The 22,208-nt window shown below is 33.2% G+C and overlaps 1 protein-coding gene across 1 annotated transcript in view; it reads left to right on the top strand.

Moving 5' to 3' along the window:
* Positions 1–22,208, top strand: part of LOC129228335 (protein Gawky-like) — a 39,822-nt gene that overhangs the window by 2,060 nt on the left and 15,554 nt on the right. The window contains 7 exon segments of the mRNA XM_054863014.1: positions 2,806–3,087; positions 5,411–5,643; positions 7,610–7,997; positions 8,786–9,426; positions 16,348–16,422; positions 18,566–18,623; positions 19,321–19,532. Coding sequence (XP_054718989.1) covers positions 2,806–3,087; positions 5,411–5,643; positions 7,610–7,997; positions 8,786–9,426; positions 16,348–16,422; positions 18,566–18,623; positions 19,321–19,532 — 1,889 coding nt within the window.

The raw sequence follows: 22,208 nt of genomic DNA, 5'->3' as shown, positions 1-22,208 counted from the left end.
AAGCTGTGTTTTTCCGGAGTTGAGCTGTTCTTGCAAGATGCAAATGAGGTAACGTCACATTGTTACGAGCACGGTCGGATCTGGCAATAAATACTCGGACCGACCATAGCTTGATCTCCTCTCTCTCACTCGTCTTCTCGTTTTGTGTTGTTTGTGTATGTGTTCGTCCATGTCCTCATAAAGTTTTTGCTACTGGCCTCTTAGGGGAGGTCGGATTTTTTCTGAATGATTCGTCATTGATGCCCCCAGTTTGGAAGCGTGTGCTGTTATGATGTTCATAAAAATGAAAAGTTATAGTCCAACTTAAGTGGGTTGTTTGGTCTTCAATGCTAAGGAAAGGAGTGAGTCCATCTACAATGTTTTCCTGGATATGGTGAATTTGACGCCTGAGGTATGAACTGACCTGTGTGCAATTGTGAGGAATTGCGATGCCGTCCTTCTGCCTGTGCGGAATTCACTGTGAAAAGCCGACAGAACTTTTGACATCTGCATATTCGTCTTGACTCAACATGGACTTACTGTAAGATCTTTTGACCTAGCATAATTTAATATTTTTTGCGGACTAAACTATTGTAATGTAACTATTTTTATAATACATGTTAAATAAATGTTTTCAATGTTAAAAAGTGATTCATGTTTTATTTTCTTCGGGCAGACCACTCCCTCAAAATTCAGTTGGAAATGAGTTGCCTAATTTTCAGCTTAGCTGTAGGCTATTAACTCTATAACATCTAAATATATCCAACAGAACCAAATCAGCAAAGCTTTTTCCAAATCTTTGTGTTTTGCAGTCCTCATCCGTTTTCTCTCCGGCTCAAACATACTGCTATCAAACATTGCCGAAATTTGATCCCTGTTTTTTATTATTGTTGATAGAGTAGAATTGGCTATGCCAAACTCTTTGCAAATTTCTGTTTTACTCCTGCGTTTTTCATCCACTGCATTAATTAAATCCATCTTCATTTTTAAAGAAATTGCTGTTTGCTTCCGTTTCTCGGCCATTGTGCCCGTAAAACATGAAAACAGAGTTCAGACAAGAACCACAGAGTTTAGATCTTCGCCAAAATTATGCGAAATTCAACTTTCAACAACCAACCTAACAAAGAAAATAACAGTACTAAATGCGTGTTAAAATGCATGGGAATTTCTTATCCCCGAACTCTTGACATTTCTTTCTGTGTAGAAGATAAGGATTCTATTCATTAGAGAGGGAGTGAAAGATCCCTTTTGAAATGGGACAAAAGCGTGGTCAAAAAGCGGCTGTGAATGTTCCAAAACTGTTTCATGAAAAAACTCTTCAGTGACTTGTAGCAAACTGGCCACTGAAGATCGAAAATGTAAAAAAAATTTCGTGTTAAGCAAATTTTGTTTCTTGTTAAAAGAAAAGAAATGTATTAAATTGCTATGTACACTGTCCGGACCGCGATATCATTTCGTGTTAACCGATTTTTCATGTTAAGCATTTTCGTGTTAAAGGTATTTCACTGTATTTGAAATTTAAGAGGGTCATGAATACCCCAATCCTCATATTTGTACAACTTCAATTGCTGGAGATATTAAATAAAACATCAATTTTCAAATATGCTTCCCACTTATGGAAATTAATTAAGCAGCTGGTAGCTTGCCAATAATGCCTGGTAATAGCAAAAAGAAATTCAGTTAAGTTGGCCGCAAGTATTCAGATTTCAGATGCAAATTTATAGTATGCAATCATTTACTACTGCTCAAATCATGAAATTTGACTAGATTGTGTATGTAAGTTAAAAAAAAACTCTCCATGTAAAAGGAATTAAAAGTAAAATTTAAGTCATGCACAGGGCCGGATTTGGAAGTGTGGAGGCCCCGAGGCAATTAAGGAGTAGAGGTCCCTAATCAGGGTTTGAAAAGATCATATTTTCGAAAATATCCGATATATTTCAACCCGGGTGAAAGTTGGGATATTTTGTAAAAATTTTATTTTGAGGGCCTCTTTGTTGTTTAGGCCCCAGGGCAGTAGCCCCCGCCTGCCCTCCCCTAAATCCGGCCCTGGTCATGCATTTATCTTTTCTACCATTATATTAATAGAGCTTTTTAGAAACTAAACCTAAGCTTACCTTTTTGTGTGGTATGCTGTAGGAGAAAAACCTTTAAAACCAATTTCATTACTTAAAAAATATATATATATTATTAATTTTAATTTGATAGAGGAGGTGTACTGGTGTGTCATGACACCTGTGGTGCCATTGCCATAAGAGGAGGTGAGGGATGCCTCAAGGTGTCCATGGTATCAGTATTATGTATGTAACAGAGATAGATTAGCATGCCATGAAATAATTCATATTCTTCAAAGAGTACCACCTCAAGTTAGAATATGAACTTATGTTATTCAAAATTCCTTACTGCTAATGAAATCATTGACTACTCACAAAATTCTGATATTAGAAATAACTGCAATGGATTGATAAATGAGTTGAAATTTCATCTTGATTAATTATCACTTTTTCCACATATATTTTGAAAATTTTACTATTGTACAGTTTTTTGCTGAAAATCTTTAAAGCACATTTAGTTAAATTTTAAAATTTCAATTAAAAAAAAAAAAAGATATTCTCTAGATTCATCTATGTTGGTATTCCAATAAGAGCAAAATGTTACTTATTTATATCACTAGTTCTTTTTTTTTAAATACAGTTGGTAAATGACAACTTATTCTGCTATTTAGCCAAAGTGCCGCTTAGTACAGTAGTAGTAGTAGTACAATATGCATCTCGCTTTTTATTTTATATTTGTTTGCTATCTTTAGATATTCTTCCTTTTTTTAAATAGAAAATATGGTAGTAGATGGAGATATGAATTTTTCTGGAATTCTTGGTGCTACAGGTGGTACAGACTTTGCAGACTCGAAGCAAGGAGGAAACAGCAATGCCTTTAGACAAGATCATGCCATTCCACCACCTCGAATGGGACTTTTGGGTGGTGGTGAAGGCAATATGAATACAGGATCCAATGGCTGGGTAAATGGTGGCAATAATGGAAACCAAGGCTCAGGTTGGGGATCTGGTGGTGTGAGAGCAAGTACAAACAATCCTGTGACCGACTCGGGTGCTGGTATGTTTTTTTTCTTTAAAAATGAAATCTATTCCTTAGTGTTAAAATTAACTTTTTTTGGTTTAAAATCTTTACTAATAATAAAGCTGAAAGTCTCTCTGTCCGGAGGATGTCTGTAGGATATCTGTAGGATGTCTGTGACGCGCATAGCGCCTAGACCGTTCGGTCGATTTTCATGAAATTTGGCACAAAGTTAGTATGTAGCATGGGGGTGTGCACCTCGAAGCGATTTTTCGAAAATTCGATTTTGTTCTTTTTCTATTCCAATTTTAAGAAAAAAAATTATCATAAGATAGACGAATAAATTACGAAATTATCATAACGTGGAACCGTAACATGGGCCCAAGCCAATTGGCGAGATACGAAATTATCATAACGTGGAACCGTAACGTGGGCACAAGCCAATTGGCGAGAAAATTCACTACACATCATTTGTAAATGTACAGGCGAACCAAAGACCTTTTAATTTGCTATTACGGGCGAAGCCGTGCGGGTACCATTATTACTAATAATAAAGCTGAAAGTCTCTCTGTCTGAATATCCGGAGGATGTTTGGATCTCTGTGACGCGCATAGCGCCTAGACCGTTCGGCCGATTTTCATGAAATTTGGCACAAAGTCAGTTTGTAGCATGGGGGTGTGCACCTCGATGCAATTTTTCGAAAATTCGATGTGGTTCTTTTTCTATTCCAATTTTAAGAACAAAACTATCATAAGATGGACGAGTAAATTACGAAATTTTCATAACGTGGAACCGTAACGTGGGTACAAGCCAACTGGCGAGATACGAAATTATCATAACGTGGAACCGTAACATGGGTACAAGCCAATTGGCGAGAAAATTCACCATACATTATTTGTAAATATACAGGCGAACCAAAAGACCTTTTAATTTTTCTATTACGGGCAAAGCCGTGCGGGTACCACTCGTAATTAAATAATAGCTTTAGTTGTATAAAAGTATTTTAACTTTTTGAAAGTATTTCATCATGACTATCAAGTAAGCCCTATTTCAAAAGTTGTGGTAAAGATATTTTTTTTTCGAAAAAACTTAGACTTATAATAGTTTTTTATACAGTGAAACCTCTCTGAGCGGCCTCCTGTCTTAAGCAGCCACCCCTCTTAACAGCCAAATATTTTTTAGCCCATGGACTTAAAGTTAAAGGCATTCCTCGTAACGGTCAACCAACCTTTCTGAACGACTGCCGAGTGAATGCGTCCATCCCAATTTTTCAGGAATATTTATTCACTTTCTGTTTCTAATCTACAGCCAATCAGTTTAAGGAGGCTTACAGCAAATAAGGCCTTCAGTTCAAGTCTTATTGACTGGAAAAGAATTCAGATAGCTTTGGAGTAAAAATCTCACTCATGCTAATTTTATTAGTTGGTCAGTGTGTATGTGTAATCTGAGTTGAACAGTGCCAAAGATCATTTTTATGAATCTCGAACAACATATTGAAATTCTGAGCAATATGAGCATGGAAAATCTGCTAGAGAATAAATAGAGTACAATTTCGAATTCTTATCAGCACGGAACAGCAATTGATTGCTTTAATATAATTACAGTGCCAACTGAGAAAAGGGTCTTCTGCTCAATGAGGCAGCAAAAATAAGCATTTTTATGCAAATATAATAGAAATTTGGGATTGGTTTAAATTAACTTATCAATTCGCTATATGCATTATCAAAGTTTTTTGAACAAAAACATTTTTATGCCTTTCAGGCACTAATTCGGCCTTTGACGATCAATTTACTAATACGTTTTGCAATCATCAACAAACTCAACCTTGAAACTGAAGTGATTTTGGGGATAATAGATAAAGTCATCAAAAATTCAGATGCAATGGCAAATAAATTGGGTAGAGATATACACTTGAGTTTAAAAACAAATTTGAAAACAACTGTTGGAGCAACTTAAGTCGCAAATTGTATCCTCTCTCCAAAAAATATTCACAATAATTAAAAATTATACTATTTCCCCTTTAGAAAGGTCTCAAACTTCATTTTATGTGTTAGACTTGCTTATATCATGTGTTATAGAAATTACATTGCCACTGTAACGAAAACCCTTTAAAGCGGCCACCTCCTCTGAACAGCAGAAATTTTACGGAACAGAGGGGTGGACGCTCGGAGAGGTTTCACTACGTATTACCAAAATTTTTGTATGTTCTAAGTGATCTCCAGTCCTATGTTTGTTAATTTTGTTATGTCAAAGATATTGAGGTTTATTTTAACTATTTTTAAGTTTGATTTTCCATTAAATGAGAATATTTGTTTGTAAACTGAGTGTCCAAAGTAGATTCATTGTTTTTACATTATTTTAGGTACATCACCAACAAAACCTCAAGGTTCATGGGCACAGGCAGCTGGAAAAGGTTTGAACTCTGCAGTTCCTCCTGGTGCATCCAATAGTGCAAGTGGACAAAACAATTGCCCACCTATGACACAAGATTCTTCTTCTACCCAAAGTGAAGGCGGAAATGCAGCTAGAGATCGTGAGCAGGAAGCAAAAGAATTGAGAGTTAAAGCGGCTTACAGTGAAGGATGGGGTCAAAATGTAAGTATATAATTAATGACATATTGAGTTATTATTTCACTATAGTTAGGGCAAACTTAAGCCGACAGCGTCATAATGCTACAATTAGCATCTGCGTAGCCTTCACAATGCTGCCAGGTTAGATTTGTCCTAAGTATAGACAACCCTGTTAATGAAAACTCCAGCTACTGCCAATCTTTTCCCCCCAATTCACAGGTTTGTTGTTTATATGTATTTGAGGGTTTTTCTGTGAAACTGGTAACCCAATGCAATATTTCACAAAGGTGCAATAAAACACAAAATTGCCAGAGTGGGTGATTTGGAGTGTAAATTTAAATAACTTCTGATTATTTTGTTGTAATGAAAAAGCCAGTGTTGTGTATCAAGTGTTTAAGAGAAGGTTTGAGGGACAGATGAATCTAGTCTTATTTTGGCTTTTGAGCACGCCCTTCTGACTTGTTGAAACACCTTCTAGCTATTTTGCAACTATCATTTCAAAACTATCATCATTACTCATGTAATACTAGTCAACTACTTCTGATCTACAAAGGATTTATCTGCCAATAAATCTCTTAGCATTTTGGCATATAAACAGTAAAGAGCTATCATGGTTAAAATCAGTTACTTTTGCTTTTCTACCAACTTTTGTAATTCACTCGGAAGACTCTCGAATTTTTGCGTCTTCTCCCAAACTGCTTAATAAAGTAAATATCTCCCAAATATTTATCAAAACAGCAGAATTTCTGAAGAAAAAAGGATTTTTCTGTTATAATTTTGACTCAAATTCCAACAGTAAAATGATGGTGATCTCAAGAATGAAACCTTTTCACACACAAGTATAAAAATTTTATCTGTTCAATCATTTTTAAATCATGTTTATTTAATTTTCTTTCTTTTAAAAACTTTTTATTTTCTATAAAATGGGGTAAAATATTCTCTGAACTTTCTTAATTGTTACCGATTGTAAGGAATGTTCACTATCACAATGAGATGAGACTTATGCTTCTTTTTAAACATTTTTTTAAAATAAAAGTTGAGTTCAAAAATATAAAAATTAATCTCAATGTCTGAATTTTGACAGCTTAATTTTAGAAAACTAATTTGCACTCAAACTTTTACTGTTAAATTTATTTGTGTAAAGTCTCCCTAATTTTCATATTTCAATGTTGGCAGCCGTCCAGTTGCAGTCATTTTATTTTTTAATATTTGGTAAAAGTATGCAAGTTCAAAACAATTGGCTAAAACTCCATAGTTGAATTGTGTCTGCTATGAAATTGAAATCAAATAAGCATAGTTTGAGAGCTTCTAGAATAGTTGAAGTAAACAATAATGTAAAATGATTGGTTTATGACTAGCAAAATTGCCTGGCTCAGTAATTGTTGTGAGAAACAATATTTATTTATTTTCTCAATGAAGAGAACTCAAAGCTTATTGCGCTGCTGTGGTGCAAATCAAGCTCCATGCCTACCCATAAAGCTAAAACTGTATTGATAAAGAACAAAATTGTTTATATATGAAAACAAAAACACAACGTTAAAGTTGATGCAAAATTGAAGAATTCTTAAAGTACAAAATTTAAGCTTACTTGTTTGAAAATATTTTTGGAATAACCTCCATTTTCCCCCATGTAATGTGTTATATGATTTCATAGAAGGTGTTTTTGCTATTGCCTTTCTCAAAAGACATTTTTGTGATTATGGGCTCTTTTTGTGAGAAGTCCATTTTATGATCTTGAATTTTAAAAAGTGTATCTCATACACACATGTATAAAATCAGCCTTTGATTTAGAGTCAAGCTAATTCTTGTTATGTATTTAAAAGGTTTGAATATTTCAACACCATTCAAAAAGACAAGAAATAAAACTCACAAAATAGCTGATTGTACTAATTAAGAATCTGACATATCTTTGAAATTTAAACTTTTCATATCATTCTTTTTTCAGTAATGGTGCACTTAAACATGTGGTTTTTTTTCTTTAAATTTTCAGTCTGTTAATCAAGAAACATCTTGGGATGTCCCAATCAGCCCACCACCAGAAGGGGGAAAAGAGCAACCACCTTCAGCTGTATGGCGTGCTACTGTCAACAATGGTACTGAAATTTGGGAGAATAATTTGCGCATGTCCAAGGGTGCCGGGTCATCGGCACCTGTTCCAACTACGTCCGCTCCACCTTGGGGTCACACTCCTGCTACTAATATTGGAGGTCATTGGGGTGATGATGATGCTTCAAACATGTGGAGTGGTGTACCGCAGAATCAAAATCCAAATTCTTCAAATTGGCCTGACTCAAATGCCCCAAGTTCTGCTAACATGTGGGGTGGCTCTGTGCCAAACGAAAAACATTGGAATTCTGGCAATCAGTCATCTTGGGGAGGTTAGTTTTCTTTTCGTTATTAATAAAATTAATTGGCTTGTCAGCTTGTACTTTTTCTGCTTGGCCTATTCTAGCTGAATTTACTGGCTAAATTTAGTTTAATATGCTTCATTTGTTGAAATTGTACCAAAAGTTTAATGATAAATATTAAATGAAATGAATTGATCTGAATTCTTTTTTCACTTTTAAAGTATTTCGTTTTCTCTGTATGTCATACACAATTTAGATGCTTAAAAGTGCAACTGTGATTAAACAGTATTTCTTGACATGATCAGTAGTAATAAATGTAGGCAAGGATTTAGTGTGTTAGGACTTGAAATCTCGGCTTCAAATTAACTGGCGAATGAAAACTTAAAACTATGTCATCCAGCCCAGGTTTGGCAGGAGAGCACAGTTGCCCATCTTCCTGTCTTTGGGAAATTGTTGTATTAGCATAAATGTGCATTTCTTTCTATCCTTTTCTTTTTTATTGGTTGATGTTTTTCAATGTAATACCATCAACTTCGCAGTCCCATCCCCTTGCATGCACATATTGAGAAATTATTTAACTATACAGTAAAACCTCGATTTAACAATTGTAACAGACTGGAAAAAGTTATTGTTTAATCGAGAGGAGCATATACATTCAATTCAGTAAAATCTGGACCAGTGAAATCGGGTTTCGTTAAATCAAAGTTATACTGTATTAGCAAGTTTATATGAGTATGTAACAAAATTTCCTATCATACTAAAAATTTTAAAGGGAGTATCAAGAAATGGATTCTAATTTGTTCCTCTTCAAAATTTAGATGCTACTAGTGGATCGCCTGATAATGGGACTTCTGTTTGGACAGCCAGTAAAAATCGTCAGATGTCTAATTGGTCACCAATGGCTACTCCAAAGAAAGAGATGCCGCCATCTGGGTGGGAAGAACCATCTCCTCCTCAAAACAGGCGGGCAGTTGGAGGTAATTATGATGATGGAACTGCTGCATGGGGAAACCCTGGTAGACAAGGAAAAGTTTCACACTGGAAAGATGCTCACCCTTCCAAGCCTATAATGAATTCTAACAACAGCATGGTGGGCCCAAATAATATGTTTGCTAATATGGGTGGATTACCTCCCTCAGGTCCTGGAATGATCCGACTGCCGGCTGGTGGCAAAGGTGATGGGAACTCGAGCTGGAACAAACAGCCTCCTCCTCTCAATCGCAACTCAAGCTGGCAAGATATGCCGCCTCATCGGGACTCTCCCACCATAAGCAACTGGGGTGATGAAAGTCACTTGCATAACAGCCAGATGAAGAATCTTCAAGGTGGACCTTACAATGTTGGGTGGAACGACCAGTCTAGCAACCAATTATCCTATTGGGGTGCTAAGCCAAAGGCAAATGCAAATTGGGCAGATGGCCAAGTTGATACTAGTTCTTGGCTTGGTCCTTCTAAACAGGTATGTTTTTCAATGTTCATTGGGCTTTTAAGACTTCATTTATTTTTACAGTAGAAGAAAATTCTTACATGCAGAATTATGTTTTTCTGTTTATTAAGTGGCAGAATAAAAGTATTTCCTACTGTAACATGTATACTCTGATTGTATGTAGTGCTGTAAGTGGAATAAATACTGAAAAAATATATGTGATTGGTGTATAGTACATTTTTTTAGTTTAAAATGAATAAAATAAATTTTATATGTCTATCTGTTAAAGTAAATCTGCTTTGTTATATCCAAAGCAAATCTGAGGGCATTATATTTAACGTTGAAAAGTTTAAAGATCATGGCTTTGAAACCTTTTTCTTTTATTGGTGTAGCAAATATAAAATAATGTTTAAGATTGATCAATAAAAACTAAAAATAAGGGGGCTTTTTTTTTTTCAACCTCTGATAAACTATACAAAAGTAGTGTTCTCTACATAATCACTTCAGTGATTGAGGCATTTGACAAATCTGAACAAGCTTTGATGTATGCAGCCACTTCTTTCTCAGAATATTCACTTATGAGGATCCTTCAATTTTCCCTAACCACTTGATCAACTCATTGAACAAGGTTGTAGTTTTTGACTTACTTGACTTCCTTCATCATGCACATAAGTTTAGAATTCTAACTTCCGACATTATTTGGCAACAGCAGTATCACTAGTAAAGCTGTCTCCTTACACTCAACTCTTTCTTTAATAAACTTCTGCTGCGCCATTCCACTCTGCCTACAAGTTACCACAAGTCATTCTATTCTACCAACAAATAACTCATATCAATTCAGAGTTGTGAGAATTAGTAGAGACAGTCATGTTCACTGGACTGCAGCTTTAAAAGAATTTGCATGTTGGATCTTTGGAGGGTCATAAGGTAATTCCCCCCCCCCCCCTCTCCCTAAACCATCAGCAATTTTGTAATTCAAAAAATCGGAAAACATCTTCTGAGAAAAAACATGGGATATGGTGTATATCCACTTGTTAAATATAAATAGGATTCAAATGAGTGAATTTTTAGATTTTTAAAAAATTAGCTTTTTGAGTTATCTTACTTCAAAAATTTTCAAATTTTGTCTCCAAGGCTGTATGCATCTAAGGTTTGCAATAAAATATGCAGTGAAACTATCATATAATGTCCTAAGATTGCCTTCTTTGTTTAGTAAAAAAACTTTTTTTTTCATAATGGAAAAAAAGACAAAATTGGGAAAGACGTAGTTTTTTTGCCACAAATATTTTTTCTTTATCAATAAACCCCAACTAAATTTTCAAAAATGATGTCTATATGAAAAAAAAGGGTTTTTATGTATTTTTAGAAAACAAATTATTCATACAACGTAAATACTTTTTAAATATTGTCCATTTCAAATCAAGTGTTTTGCTGTCTTCACTGCAAACTGATTAATAGACCAAGAAATTCATGAAGACTAATGATCTTCTTTTTGTAACTGAAATTTGAGGGACACTAGAATACTATGCTTCAAGAGCAATTTGTGCCCTCAAATATTTGAAGTATAATTAATATGGGGAAAATTTCATCTTACCTTTACAATTGGTAACTTAGCTTTTATTTTTCTTGTTGAATTTTGGATATCTTACCTTCTGGGGACTGTTTTGATGCAGTTATGGATATCATCTAAACATTTTTGTATTTCTTCCTTTTTACTCTCTGGCCTCTCTTCCTTGCATTCTTAAGTTTTTTGTTATCCATGGGCAAATCCAGGATTTTTTTTTCACTACCTATTTTTGTGAAAGTACTGTATCAATAATCTATTTTTGTGAAAGTTTTTTTATTAGCATTGTGTTTGGGATCTTTCAAAGGCACATTCTACTTTTTGTTAAGAAAATTAGAGCAATTTAAATGGTAGTTAGAAAGGTTCAAATGTCGTTTACTATTATTTCTAACGTTTTTTTCTTGGGGGGGGGGATAAGAGGTAGGGAAGTTATCATTGTATCTCAGCTCAATAGGCTTTGTACTGTGTACAATTCAGGAAATTATCATCCCCCAAAACTGATACTACGTTGTTTAAATGCAATTTAGCAAAAAAAAAGCTAAAAATGAGTTTATTACTATGAAAAAGTTGTTACCTAAGCGATTGTTCATATAAATCATCTTAGCGTTTCATTTTATGAGTAAACTGTGTTTTAAACAGAAAAACAAGTTTTCTCTTTTAAAATGCAGATTTTTCTAAAATTTTCGATTTTTTTTAATATTGTTTCTAGAATGTGCCGATTTTCAAAGTTAGTTTTGTGAAGCTGCTGCTTTTATAACTTGATTTTTGTGAAAGTACCGATTTTAAAATAAGATTTTTGTGAAGGTACCGAAAAACGGTAGTAAAATCAGCCTGTATTGGGCCCTGTTATCACATCCTGAAGTTGTAAATTTTTTTTGGTTTGCAGTGTTTATTACGCCAAGAAAGTCGTCAGTATTGGGATTGGACAATTGCATGTATAAAAATTTCAATTACTGGCTTTATGGCAATTTTCCACTTTTACATTCTCACCCTATCAGTCTTTTAAAGTTCTGGTTATTTCTGTATATTGCTACAAAAAGGGATGTGTTTCAGTTTTTTTAATTCACTGATTGAAACTCAACATTGTTATTAATATAATTACCGGTAGGAGCACCAGCAAGCAACTTGAATGTTGCACATTACATATTTGGTAAGTTTTCTAATTTAAAAAAAAATCCTTTCCTAGAAGTACAATTAATGACTAAATATATAGGAGGCACAAAAGTAGAGCAATATCGTCGAAAATTTCACTTGCCCGAACAGTAACAAAGTCAAAATGGCTCTTTTTAAAAATATTTAGCAAATACATGTCATCACTCAAAACAGTTTGATACAACATGCAAAATACGTGAAGTTGAAATTTTTTTTCCTGATTTATCTTTTTAGTTATATTAAATTTGAATGTTGTAAAAAGGCTCAAATGTTTTAAACTTTTCTTTACTTTATTTCTCTCTCTCTCTCTATTATCATGCACACAAATTCAGTTATTTTATTTGAATCTAGGCCATTGAAATATAAATATCCGTTTTGTGTATTTACTTAGCTGTGTACCCTGAACCATTACAATATATATGATGTTATTTTACATTGTGTAATTAATGTATTTTATTAACTTTGTCTTATTTTGTGTTTGGGATCTTTGAATTCCTCAATATTAAACCTTTATAAATATTAAAATTTAACATTGATATTATGTATGCAAATATTTATTGTACACTCCTGTTTGGGAAAATTGCAACACCATGAAGGCAGCATCATAGTTGAACGAAATTCAATACACATTTGAATGGTAACGGTACAAATAAATGATTACATTTTCAAACCAAACAAACAATAGAAAGAGATAGAAATTAGTATTTTGTGTGGCCACCATGCGCCGCCCAACGAAATCCCACACATGTTCAATTGGTGACATATCCGGGGAATATGCAGGCCAAGGAAGAAGCTGCACCTGCTGCAAATCAAGGTAGGATTTGACAGTCCTGTCGACATGTGGACGGGCATTATCCTGCTGGAATACAGCCCTGGCAATCCTTGCACGAAAAGAATAGCTTGGGGCTGTAAAACGTTGTTTATATATTGGGTATTGTTGAAATTGCCCACTATTTGTAGCGATTGTGATCGTCCATGATATGCTATGGCACCCCAGACCATAACTCCGGGTGTTCGTCCACTGTGGCTTTCGATAATGCACTGCGGAATGTGCTGTTCACCGACATAGCGCCTGACACAAATTCGGCCATCATAGTGCCACGAATTGAAGTGGGATTCGTCAGAAAGGATGACCTGCTGCCAATCAGCACGCCAGCACCTATGCCCATTGGCCCATTGTAGCCGCAGGCGGCGATGGTTTTGCGTTAGAGGAATCCTTTTTAAAGGAATCCTTGCGCGCAGCCCACGCTGCAGCAGACGTCTCCGAATTGATGAAGCACACAATGAAACACTTGTAGCCATTGACCACTGTGCTGCCAATTGTCTAGAAGAAGCTGTGCAGTCCGTCAGCGCCATACGAACCAGGTGTCTGTCATCACGAGCTGATGTCACTTTTCGGGGTCCACTCCCGGATTTCCAAGCTGTCCGACCCACGTCCGTCCACTGCTTCCAAACATGCATGATTGGGCTGCACACGAGCAGCTACTGCACGATAAGACAATCCAGCGTCACGAAGGCGGACAATTCTGCCCCGTTCAAATTCCGAAATTTGCTCAAATTTTGCTTTTTTTTGTCGAAGAGGCATACTAAAGATTCAGTTAATGTTTACTCTAGCATATAACCACCAATAATCATACATGCCTTGCTACAGCCGTCTATTTATATTCAGTTTGATCCGCCGTTCATAGGGTGCTGCTCAGCACACGCATGCACTACCGGTCTGCAATTCTAATCATTTGCATATCATGCCCTACTGTACATTTCCTGCAATTTTCAGCTCACTCGCGTAAGTCCTTCTTGGTGTTGCAATTTTCACAAACAGGAGTGTATGTTTATATAATTTCTTCTATAATGTTAAAAATGTTTAGATCTTAAAATTCCGAAAAGTCGGGCCTTGTTTTGTTCTTAGTCTGGTCCTGTTTTTTAAATGAATTCAAATCAAAATTAAATGTGTAAAAACAAAACATTTTAAAAATAACTTTGTTAGTTCCATTTCATGTAAAGCCAAATTTAGAATTATGCTAGATGAAAATTAATTAGTGCATGCAATGTTTTTGAACAACATTTATTGTAATTTGATTTTATATGAACTTGCACTTGGAATGACTTAATATTGTTCAAAATGAAAGGTTTTTAGAATCTACGAAGTTTATTGATGACCAAGTTTAATTCAATATGTTTTCGTGAAGAAACCTTCAAATTCACCAATAAATGATTTTATAAACCTACATTTAATTTTGGTCATTCTGCATCATATCACCCAAATTGAATAGTTGGCTATGTCATCATATTAAACATTTTTCGTTATTTTTTAAATTTTTTGGATACAATTAAACCTATTTTGAAGTTTTTTTTTTTTTTCGGTTTAAAAATAAATTAGTTTCCTAAGTTGATTTAAAAAAGTGGTCTCGGATCAAAGCTTTGAAAACTTTTTTCTAAAGGTTAATTTTATTCAAAAAATTAAAATTGATAATAATTTCTGGTTATATTGTAGATATCTATTAAAAATGTGAAATATGTCCAAAATGTGATGGCACATTATAGCATTCGGTGACGTGGTGTGGTATGACCCATTTGAAAAACAATTATATTGCATGTGCGCACCCACACACACACACACACACTCATGTATATTTATCTATCTATAAATGCTAATGTGCCAAAAAATTTCATATTTAATGATTAAAGTAGTATACTTAATTGTAAAACAGAAATTTAATTTTGAAATAACTGTCAACTGTTATATGAAACTGAAACCTTTCTCAACCATGATCCAGTGATATCATAATCTGAATTCGTTTCCAGATTCTAAGAATACTAACTTAGTAAGTACTCCTCCAAGTGTATAATTTTTTAAAGTATCTTATTTTGTAGTTACAATGATCTTTTACCTAAATCTAGATATTTTTAATTATAACTAGTATATTAATGCAATAGTGATCCCTTACATGCATATTCAGATGTATTTATAATCATTAAGGTTTACTACTAAGTACTTAAAATATATTTTACTTCTTTTTGCAAGCTAGTTTCAGCAGTTTATTCTAACATCTTAATATATTTAAAGGGAATAAGTAAGATTTTGAACAAACCGCGTTTTTGATCATAACTTCACTCCCACTTTTGTATGCATCATTTACTCCTTTGAAAGCTCAACTCCTTTAAATAGTCATATTGGACTTTTCTGATATTTTGATCAGTTAAAAACCTATCAATATGGTATTTAATTTTAGAGTAAATTGTAAAGAAATTTCAATGAAAGCATTCCCTTCTGTGTTTAGTTTTCATTGCAGTCTTTAAATGAATAATAAAAATTTATAAGTATTCTGTAATTCCGTAATGATTTATTTGTCCCATCCAATTTTTATTCATTCATTCAGAGGAGAGAAATGATGCAACAAGGGTGTCCAACAGTTATAGAAGATAGGTCTGAAAATAATTTCAAAAATAATTCTCTGAAGGATGCATTTGGAAATTGGACTGATGCTAAATCTCACTCTTCACCTGTACCTTTTCGTGGTATTGTTGGTCGAACATTGAAGGTAAAAAAATTTCAACCCTGCTTCTTCGTTTCTGCAAGATTGCTGGGTGATAATGTAGAATTATGTTTTTGAACAGTATGCAGTGTGCAAGTTAACCCTGAGGCCTTTTTAAACTTAAGCTTAAGCTAAGCACACTGCGATACTTCATTTTATGTTAGAACCACTTATTCAAATGCTACTAGTTTATCTTAAATATTAACTACCTAGTGTGCTCATTTAGTAAGTATACAATAGCAATTAATTTTTATGCAAGAGGTGTCTTAGTTTGGGGAATCATTTTGCTTTATGTTTGAACAATCTAATGTAAGGAGGTCATTGTAGCCTCCCACTATTTCTCAAAACTCCAAATTTTTTTAAATGTTTTATAACAAAAAGACCCAAATGTTACAAATGTATCCTTTAAAAAGTTACCGTCTAAATTTTAACACTACAAAGCAGAAAAGAGGGCCTATGACTTATTTAATTAGCTATTATTATTTCTTTTCATTTTATTTTTCTTTATGTTCAATGACTTGTAATGTCTTTTCTCTTTTTCAACAATCTATTTTATTTGAGGATTATACTAATTTATAAAGAATTATTGTTCCAAAGAATTAATGTATCAAGCTGTTAGTTTCCATTTTAGGATGATTTTTAAAGTACTATCATTTGCAATACTTTTTTTTATTATGTTTATTAATAATAAATTTTCTTTAGGGTGGAAAACCATTGTGTAAAGACATTATACATGCCAGCAAGCAATTCCGAATTCTTACAGAACTGGGTTTTAGAGTAAGTAAAAACTTTTTTGTAATGTTTGTTTTCAGTATCTTAAATGTAGTAGTAGTGCAGTGAAACCTGTTTATTGTTACCAGAAATGCAAAAAAAAAAAAAAAAAAATGCTTTAACATTAGTTTTTATTATTTGTTTTCTTCCTTTATTATATATTTGTGTGCGTATTAAAAATGAATAATTTAAATTCAAACCAAAAAAGAATCTGCAGGAACATTTTCATTTTCGACATTATAGTAAGAAAAATCCATGCCATCCATAGCGTTTTTTAACCTCTTCAGGGTTCTTACGGGTCCTTGAAAATGCCTTATTTCTGTGACCTGTTACAAAGGGCCCTTTAGAGTGCTTAATTTTGCAGAAAAATTTTAAATTATTTTGACAAGGTGCTTTATTTTTGAGTTTTTCAAGCAAGTGGTTAAAAAAGAAAAAATTGTGTTTTCTCTTATATTTTCTATTATTTCTCGCTCTTTCTGTTTAACTTATAAGAGCAATGTTTATTTTTACTTAAAGTTAAAATTTCAATGAAAAGCTAAAGAAAACAGCCTGTTTTTAGTGTTTTTATAAGTTTAGTATCCCACATGAAAACAAACTTTGACACTGAAAACTTTAAGATAATTTACTTTCCCCATACACCAAAGAATTACATGATAATTATCTCGTTAACAGTGGAAATGTATGAGCAGAACAGAATCATTATACCAATAAATATCAATTAGTGGAAATGTTCAAGTAAAAATGTTAATATACGTTTATTTAATTTGTGTAGATATATGTACATGTATATATAAATACATGTAACTAACTCAAAAATAAAAAAAAATAAATAAAAAAAGAAACCATTGTCATACATTTGATTTAACAATTTACAAAAATTACATCTTTCTCAAAAATAAAGGTTGATTAGTGATTTGATTAATTTAGATACTTTTTAGTATTTTGAACAAAGAACGTTACTGGTAAATTTTTTAAGTACTGTCAAACTGTCTTATAAGGAGCACAAAGGGATCGCAAAAATTTGGCTCGTTATAACCGAGTGCTCGTAAAAATCAGGTTTGGTGTTAAAACAAAGAAAGAAAAAAAATCATACTTTTTGCAAACTTCAGAATTTTTTGCACCCATCTTGTAATTTCCTTAAAATCTTAATTTTTTTGTCAACTGTTAAAATTTTACGTTTAGAAATCACAGGATAAAATTTGAGAGCACTCTATAAATATAAATCAAATAATGAGCTCCACACAATGCCCTATCCTGTCTCTCCTTTGTTCAAAGTCTGCCTCGAGAAGTGCTTACACGTATGCCTTCGTCAAAATTAAAAAAAAAGTAGACATCACTTTTTTTTATAGAATATATAAATCATTATTAGCTTTCAGCTGACATCGGAATGCTGCAGAAAATTTTTCGAGGAAGGATTAGCTGAGTGGGATAGTGGAAATTTTAAGAATTACAAAAATATTGCTCGCAATAACCACGATTTGCTCATTAAAAGCGAGTTTTCCCCCACAGATTTATCACTGTAACCAATCAAGCATTTCAGATTCCCTTGCTAAACCTGGGTCCTCGTTAAATCAAGGATTGTTATAACCGAATTCGACTGTAGTAACAATTTTACATATATTTCTGTTAAAAAGACAAACTAACCTAACATGGATTGCATAAAGCTTTGAATGTATTGCATTTTTTAAATTTTTTCTGAGAATATATAGCTATTATATACATTTTTATTTGTAAAATTCAATTTTCCCTTTTTTTTTTAATCTGCTTTTTAAAAAATATTTCTTTTGGTTTTCTCTAAACGAAAATTCCTTCATTTATTGCCGCTGAGTTTTGAGATTTGCAGTTTGTTGTGAGAGGTTTTCATAATCTTTCCTTGAGTATTTTTAGCATTGAGTAAATTGGATCGAAAATCGCTGATTGATGGAGGTGTTTGCTCTAATTAGAATTCAGTGGCTTTTTCTCTTAATTAATTTTTTGAAAATAAATTTTATTTCGTGAAGGAAGAGTTGAAAATCTTCCAACTAGAAAGAACCATTAAGAATTTTAATTTTGCATTCTTTTTTGTTCTTTGTTTTCTTTAAATTATTTCTTTAAATGATTTATCAAGGTCATGATACTATAACATATTTTAATATTGCTTACTTTTTAGAAGGAAGATGTTGAAAATGCATTAAGAAACAACAATATGAATTTGGATGAAGCTGCAGGTATGTAATCAGAGTCTGAAATTAATTGTTTATTGCTTGTGAGTAGTCTTTTAGAACAGAAGAAATTTAAATTTACTCGACATAAAAAATGTAGTTGTTCTTTAAAAAAACTCTTATTTATTGTCTTTTAATTTTTTAATGATATTGTTATAGTGTTCAAAGTTTCTGCAAGCCTGCTAAAGGCCAGCCATATTTAGTTATCAAAAACCATAAAAGTAATTGAAAGCCCCATTTTTTAACATTTGTATCATTCTGATAGTCAGGTGAACATTATATATTTTTTAGCCATGCCTATGTTGGGCGAGCTATTATTTGGTATCCTGTTTCATGACATAACTATGAAGATAAAGTAACCAAAAAATAAATAAAGAAGGAATTGAATGAGTGGCACTGAATGTCTAAGACTACATATAGAAGCAATCAACACAATAGTTTTTTTTTTTTTTTTTTTTTTTTTTTTTTTTTAAGTAAAATGCTTTTGACTCGAGCACATTGTGAAAATGAATGATGCCAAAAGCATCATTGCGTTCAACCAGCATTCCTTGCGATTCAAAAGATTTAGGTGAATTGAGTACAAAATCAATTCTAAGCACCCTATTTCATAGATAAATACTTTCTTTCATTTCAAATCAAATTCTAATTTTCCAACACATTTTTCAAAAACTGGGTTTTTATTGTATTTTTTCCTTAATATTAGCTGAACTGCAAGCAGTGAATAATGGAGTGATGGATGTTGATAGCTTTACTGGGCGTAAAGTTCGTCCTGCCAACATGTATGAGGATATGTCAATGTCTGATCACACCCTTGATTCTTCATTTGCTTCCAATACTTTCCATGGACCTAACAACTTTCAAAATGCAATGAATTTCTCCAGTGTTGGTGGCCATTCTTTCAAGCAAGCACCAAAGGTAAAAAAAAAAAAAAAAAAAAAAAAAAATTGTTTATTTTTCATTCAGTTTCATTTTTACTGTGGTGTTATTGCTCAAGATAGTGAAAATAATTTAATGTTCATTGATTACTTGGTTAGATCTGACTAGATTTTAAGACGTTTCAAATTGTGGATGGTACATGTTTGAAATCTACAGAATTTTACAGTTTAAATGTGTAACGTTTCTGTAACTCATCAACAACACAGATGTCTTCTAAATCAATTTAAGACTCAATTGTTTAAAACAAAATTCTAATTCATGACACTAATGAATTAAATTTTTAAATTTTTATTTATTTATTTATTTGCCATTTATTCAATGTAAAAATATCTTATTTAAAATATATTTTCACAAGTTTGCTTTGAAGTCTAAATTATCTGTTGTGTGTTGCATTTTGCACTTGAAAATTTCAGTTTGACTATTGTGATTTTTATTTCTAACTAGCTGTACCCGACGCGCGTTGCTACGCCAACAAAAAAATAAATCATTATACTGATTTTCATGACAATTGGTTGAACGGGGCAGAAGTTGCTACTCTGCAGTGCCACCTGGTGGCGAGTGGCTTCAATGAGCATATTATGCACCTTCTCCGTGGAAAAATACATATATATGTATTTATATATATAGCAATTTTCATAATAATCGGTCCACATATCAAGTGAAGCCGTGACTATACTGAAATTTTGTACTCACGCAGTTTGCAAGATCAATCAATCGCTAAAAATATCAAATAGAAAAAGTTTTAAATCCCCCCGTTGCATGAAAAGCCATAAAACAATAAAGAGAGAATTTATTTGTTCAAACTCAAGAAAAATGGCAACAGCTAACTTCTTATCAATGAGATCTTTCACGCGAATTAATTTCTGCAGACGATAATTTTATTAGTATTTATCCAATGGATTGTGACTTAAATTGGAATAAAAAAGGAACTATCGATCGGATTTTTTTCGAACTGGTCTATAAACATTCCCAGTACCAAAAATAACAAATGGTGAAAGTTTCAGCCAAATCTGCCGGGTAGTTTTTTAGTTCATGGATGACGTACAGACAAACATTCATTTATATATATATATAGATTAATGTTTGTATGTTGAACTTTTCGTAAAAGTTATTGTTTGATGACTATGATTTTGTATCCAGTTGTAATTTTTACAAATTTATATACTTACTCCCATTATAGCTACCCCTGTAACATGGCATTTTTATCGCTGTAACAAGGGTAGAAGTTATCCTATTTTCCCCAAAAAACCCAAATTAAAGAAAAGAAAGAAATGTCCAAAAATTCCGAAATTTTTGAGCAATCACGATTGCTTATTGTTCTCACTTGACTGTTTTGATGTCCTATCATTTTATTTTCCCACCGCCACCCTCCGCACCATCACCGTCGTCGACCGGCTCCTCACGTTGCTGTTCCTCTTGCGAAAGCCGTCTCCAGGTTGCATCCATGTGCTACACACATGCGCATACATACACAACTACACATATACACACAAACACATACACACATACACCTACACACACATACACCTACACACAAATACACAAACACATACACACAAACACATACACATACAAGCTACCCACACATTCATTCCTGCTATGCCTACACTCACATACACATACCCCCCCCCCCCCTCCCACATACACACACATTCATACACACAACTACTCAGACACTTATGCCTGCACACAGACGCAAACACACATGCCTACACACACATACACATACCCCCTACACACACATACACCCTACACACAACACACATACCCCCACACACAAACTCACACGCCTACATACACACTCTGTTGATTGCGAAAAACATAATTTGAATTCAAGATGTCAAAATTCAAATTAATTTTTTAAATTTTTCCCTCAATGTTCTTAAACGTTTCTGATTTGACTTCGCATTTTTGCAGAAGAAAACACCCTCTTTTATAGATTCAAACTTTTTCTACTTGCATTCTATACTCACATTGTTTATATCTGAATCCGTATATTAGCTGAAGGAATGTAGGTGGCATAACATCAAAAACTGAAAATGGCTTCTATGAAAGAAAGAACTTTTTGGGGTGCTTTAATGGGTTCTTTGAGGGTTAATCCCACCCAGAAGGTTTGGTTTTAACACATAATGCCAATCTTAAAATGACAGTTTATGTCCATCTAAGGGCTGTTAGGACCAAACCCCCTGAAAATAAATTATTGCTGGTCTTGTGACTGGTGATGTGTATTAACATTATGGGAAAAATTTTTTTAAATAAGGATTAAAATTAAAAAAAAAAATTGTTTAAATCTGAAGTACTTTTTATTTTTAAATATACTTTTTTTTCTTTTAATTATTCAAATTCGCTTTGTGGAATTGATCTTGGATTTTTCTTTGTCAAATTTTTCAAAATGACATGCCTCAAAGTTGCTTGCTTTTCCTCTTTTTCCCTTTGTCCCGTTTTAGTCTCAAGTTTTTATTTTTTTTCATTACTCGTTTCAATCATCAGTTATCAATTTTTCAGTTTTTCAGGGGTCGAAGTAGTCCTATATACCCTATATTTTTAAGAAAAGCATCAAAATTGTCCTATATTTTTCAAAACTGTGCTATATCTCTTATATTCCCGTTTCTTACCCTATATATCTTATTAAAAGAACAGTAAATAAACTTTCTG

This window comes from Uloborus diversus, chromosome 8, assembly GCF_026930045.1.
Source record: "Uloborus diversus isolate 005 chromosome 8, Udiv.v.3.1, whole genome shotgun sequence".
In the NCBI taxonomy this organism is placed as follows: domain Eukaryota; kingdom Metazoa; phylum Arthropoda; class Arachnida; order Araneae; family Uloboridae; genus Uloborus; species Uloborus diversus.
The sequence above is the reverse complement of the archived record's forward strand: the minus strand, read 5'-3'. Positions and strand labels throughout refer to the sequence as shown.